At 42.8% G+C, this 4383-nt stretch overlaps 1 protein-coding gene across 1 annotated transcript; it reads left to right on the plus strand.

The window, feature by feature from the left end:
* The first annotated feature begins 792 nt into the window (after positions 1-792).
* On the plus strand, positions 793-4167 carry LOC147641291 (pentatricopeptide repeat-containing protein At2g33680-like). The gene has a single exon (XM_086812006.1). It carries the CDS (start codon positions 793-795, stop codon positions 4165-4167), a length of 3375 nt encoding a protein of 1124 aa, XP_086668132.1.
* The last annotated feature ends 216 nt before the right edge of the window (positions 4168-4383 follow it).

Genomic DNA, 4383 nt, shown 5'->3' on the forward strand with positions numbered 1-4383 from the left:
CGAAGGGTTGCGACTTGTGTCTCGCCTTTGCATGTGCCTCTTGCCTTCCATAATGCATGTGCCCGTGCCCTATCTCTACATCGTTGCCTCAACACAGTGCTTAGAGGGAGAAACGGTCCATGCCTTCCTCGATGTAGGATTTTGGTAGCTTCGAATTTCAAAGATTGCATCAAAGTTGTAAGAGACCTTATTGAAAATATTTTTAGATATATAAAAAAAATTATAAATTTAATTGGTTGGAGTAGGGTTGATTTGGTGTTCGTTTTGAGAAGAGCTTTTAATGAGGAGAACATCTATAAGCTAGAATATATTTCTTTATGCCAAAAAAGAAAAATTGGTATTGTAATCACATGAAAGATCAATAAATGACATTTCTAATCTGTTTCTACCAAATGTGAATCCATAGAAATTTTTGTCATAAAAAATAAAAAATAACTATGGTTTTATTTTGGTTGTCCTCTTTTTTAAAGTGAGTTAATATTTTTTCTAGTCTAGCACTATGCAGTATGTATTAATAGAAATATGCTGTATCAATATAAATATTATGCTAGTACGTATGGCGTATTGCTCCTTGGCATGGTGTTTCTTTTGATTTTTGACCGTCACCGGTTTGGTGAGACATAGCAATTTTTTTTATTTTAATGTTATTTTTTATACTCATGTATTTTTAAAATTTTGCAAGTATTTTACTGCCAAAATGCTGAACTTGACGGGGACAAATGGCCACTTCAAGTAACAACAAATGAGGTGTGAAAACGAGATTCTGAAACATCGAAGTGGGCTTTCCTCTATATGCGTGGGGATCGACTACTTGTTGGCACAGCCGAAGCTTTCTACAGTAAATTGGCAACAGGAAGAAATCCAATTTTGATTAAGGGGGGCACAGAAAAAGCTCTCTTCTGTGTCTTGGCTCCAACAGAACAAATTTTCAAGCATAAGGAGTGTTGGAATGGAGATCTCTTTCAGCAGAATGCCGCCCGCATGTTCAGGCATGCAAAGAAAGAACATATTCTTGAAAACCCTCCATTTTCTGGGGAGAAATCATGGCCATCACAGGTATTTGCAAACACTAAAAACCCTAGCTTTGCAGGTGAGATACCTGGGGAAAAACAGGAATTTGGCAATTCTGGAAGTCCTTGCTTGGCAGAGAAGCTATCGAGCTCAATACAAATGTCTGCAAGCTCTGAAAACCCTAGCTTGCCAGGGGAGCTATCATGTTCAAAAAAGCCTCCTGCGAGCCCTACCTCAAAACAGGCCTCCGCAAACCCTAGTTTTACAGGGTATGTAAACCCTATCTTTGCAGGGGAACCCTCATGGCTTGGCCACTGTTTTCAGAAAAAATGTGGGCTTTCTCTCCCAGGGAATGATACATTTGAAGGCCACGATTTAGAGAAAGGCAGCCATTGGGAGACGCTTAGCCTAGAGGAAGCACTGAGTCATCTCGATCACATGCGTCAGCTCCCCTCAGTTGATCAATTCATTTGCATCTTGCAGAAGTGCAGGAAAAACAAGGATCTAGGGTATGCCAAGCACATACATGAACATCTTTGCAGTCATGGAATGGAAGATCATATGGATGTTGGAAACAACCTCATGCCATTATTTATTGAATGTGGAAGCTTGCGGTATGCCACGCAGATTTTCAACAAATTGTCTCATAGAAATGTCCTTTCCTGGACTTCTCTCATATTTGGGCACATTCAATGTGGACAATTGCAGCAGTCTCTTACCTTGTACCAAAAAATGCAGCATGATGGTGTGTATCCCAGTACTTACACATTTGTGGCCCTGCTGAAAGCGTGTACTCAACTCAAAGATATCAGTAAAGGCTGTGAGATGCATGTCGAGGTTGTACAAAGTGGACTTGAAGAACATGTTTTTGTGGGCAGCACTTTAGTTGACATGTATGCTAAGTGTGGTTTGCTTTTAGATGCATCCGACATTTTTAACAAGCTGCCAGGCCGGAATATAGTGTCATGGAATGCATTAATTGCAGGTTATGCTGAGCATGGCCCTGGCCTTGATGCTTTGAATTGCATTTTACCTATGCAACAGGAAGGCATACCTCCAGATGCTGTTACCTTTGTTTGCATGCTGAAAGCTTGCAGTAGTGTGGGTGCACTAGATAAGGGCCAAGACATGCATACCAAGATCACACAGAAGGGTCTTGAGACAGATGTTTATGTTGGCAACGCTTTGGTTGACATGTATGCCAAGTGTGGCTTAGCTGCAGAAGCATACAAAACCTTTGATATGCTTCCGATTCGAGATGTGGTATCATGGACAGCCCTTATCAGCGGATTCACTGAATATGAACTTGGTGAAGAAGCATTGAGATGTTTTCAACAGATGCAAACGGAGGGTGCCTGTATAGATGTTGCCATGTTTGTCTGTGCCTTGAAATCTTGCAGCAGCATCAAGGCCATAGGGAAGGGGCGAGAGATTCATGAGGAGATCACACAAAAGGGGCTGGAAAGAGGTCTTTCTGTTGGCAATGCTTTGGTAGGCATGTATGTTAAGAGTGGCTACCTTGCAGAGGCTCAAGAGGTGTTTAAGAAGCTGCTGATTCGAGATGTAGTTTCATGGAATGCACTTATTGCAGGACATATCGACCATGGACTCAGTCAAGATGTGGTGAAGTGCTTTGAACAGATGAAACTGGAGGGTATTGCTGAAGACGGGGTGACATTTGTTTGCATGTTGAAAGCCTGTGGCAACATTGGAGCCATAGACAAGGGCAGAGAAGTTTATATGGAGACTGTGTGCAAGGGATTTGAAAGAGATTTGTTTATCGGCAACACATTGGTTGACATGTATGCCAAATGTGGTTCTCTTAGGGAGGCACAAGAAGTCTTTGACACGCTCTCATGTAGAGATGCTGTGACATGGAGTGCACTAATTGCAGGCCATGCGGAACATGGATCTGGTCAAGAAGTGCTGAATTGTTTGACACAAATGGGACTGCAGGGTGTATCACCGAATGACTTCACCTTTGTTTACGCTTTGAAAGCTTGTGGAAATATTGGATCAGTTGAAAAGGGCCAAGAATTATACATGAAAATCGTTGGAAGGGGACTTGAAAGAGAACTTTTTCTTGGCAGTGCGTTGGTTGACATGTATGCAAAATGTGGCTCATTGGCAGAGGCACGTAAAGCCTTTGAGAAGCTGCCATCTCGAAATACTGTATCATGGACCTCTTTAATTGCAGGTTATGCTGAACATGGACCCGATCAGGAAGCACTCGATTGTTTTCAACATATGCAATTGGAGGGTGTGTCTGCAGATGCAGCAACACTTGCCTGCATCCTGAAAGTTTGTGCTAGACTGGGGGCCACTTACAAGGGGCAAGATATACACAGGGAGATCGCCCAAAAGGGTTTTGAGAAAGATGATTTTCTTGGCAACAGTCTGGTTGACATGTATTCCAAATGTGGCCTTCTTGCAGAAGCACAGGCAGTATTTCAAAATCTGTCAGTGCGAAGTGTCGTGGCATGGAGTGCAATAATCAAAGGTTATAGCATGAACCATAAAGGCGACATGGTTGTACAGTTTTTTGACAGCATGCAAGAACAGGGTGTGGAGCCGGATGCGATCACATTTACTTGTCTTCTTAGTGCATGTAGCCGTGCCAGCCTTGTATCCAACGGTCAGGAGTTTTTCAAGGTGATGAAAGAGAAATTCGGCATTGTTCCGACAGTAAATCACCTTACTTGCATGGTTGACCTCCTTGCACGCTCAGGAAACTTGTATGAGGCTGCAAAGTTTCTTGAGACCATGCCAGGTCGTTGGCCTGAAGACATGTGGACAACGTTGCTCAGTGCTTGCAAAACTTTTGCAGAAGTAGGCCTTGGGCTGAGATGCTTTGAGCAGCTTGTCCAGATAAATCCAGAGTGTGCCACTCCATATGTGCTAATGGCAAACATTTACACAAGCATTGGAAGGTGGGAGGATGCTCATGAAATAGAAAAACTTAGGAAACATGCAGGGGCACAGAAAAAGCCTGCAATTGCTTTGATAGAAGTGAACAATGAGGTGCATGAGTTTGTGGTGGGTGACACTGGCTGCAGGGAAGTATCTGTAGTGTTGGAAGCATTAGGATCACGAATAGAGGCAGAAGGGCATGTGCCTAATCTTGATCTGGTGTTGGGAACCACATCTGAGGAGTAGAATGCATTATTATGTGCAGAAGTATTACATCAAACCTTGTCTTAGAAAGTTTTTGTGGGATGAGCAACCTTGTGGAAAACATCTATGGAAAGAGTTGTGGGAGGCTTTATGCACGGGAGGGGGCAGTGGATACCAAACTGTGCTTCCATCGGGTTTATAAATCTGACATCGGAAAGTTCGTCAAGATTCTCAATTGATGTAGTTCCTTGGTAATGA

This window comes from Cibotium barometz, chromosome 2 (genome assembly GCF_041138505.1).
Source record: "Cibotium barometz isolate CiBa-2024 chromosome 2, ASM4113850v1, whole genome shotgun sequence".
Classification (NCBI taxonomy): Eukaryota; Viridiplantae; Streptophyta; class Polypodiopsida; order Cyatheales; family Cibotiaceae; genus Cibotium; species Cibotium barometz.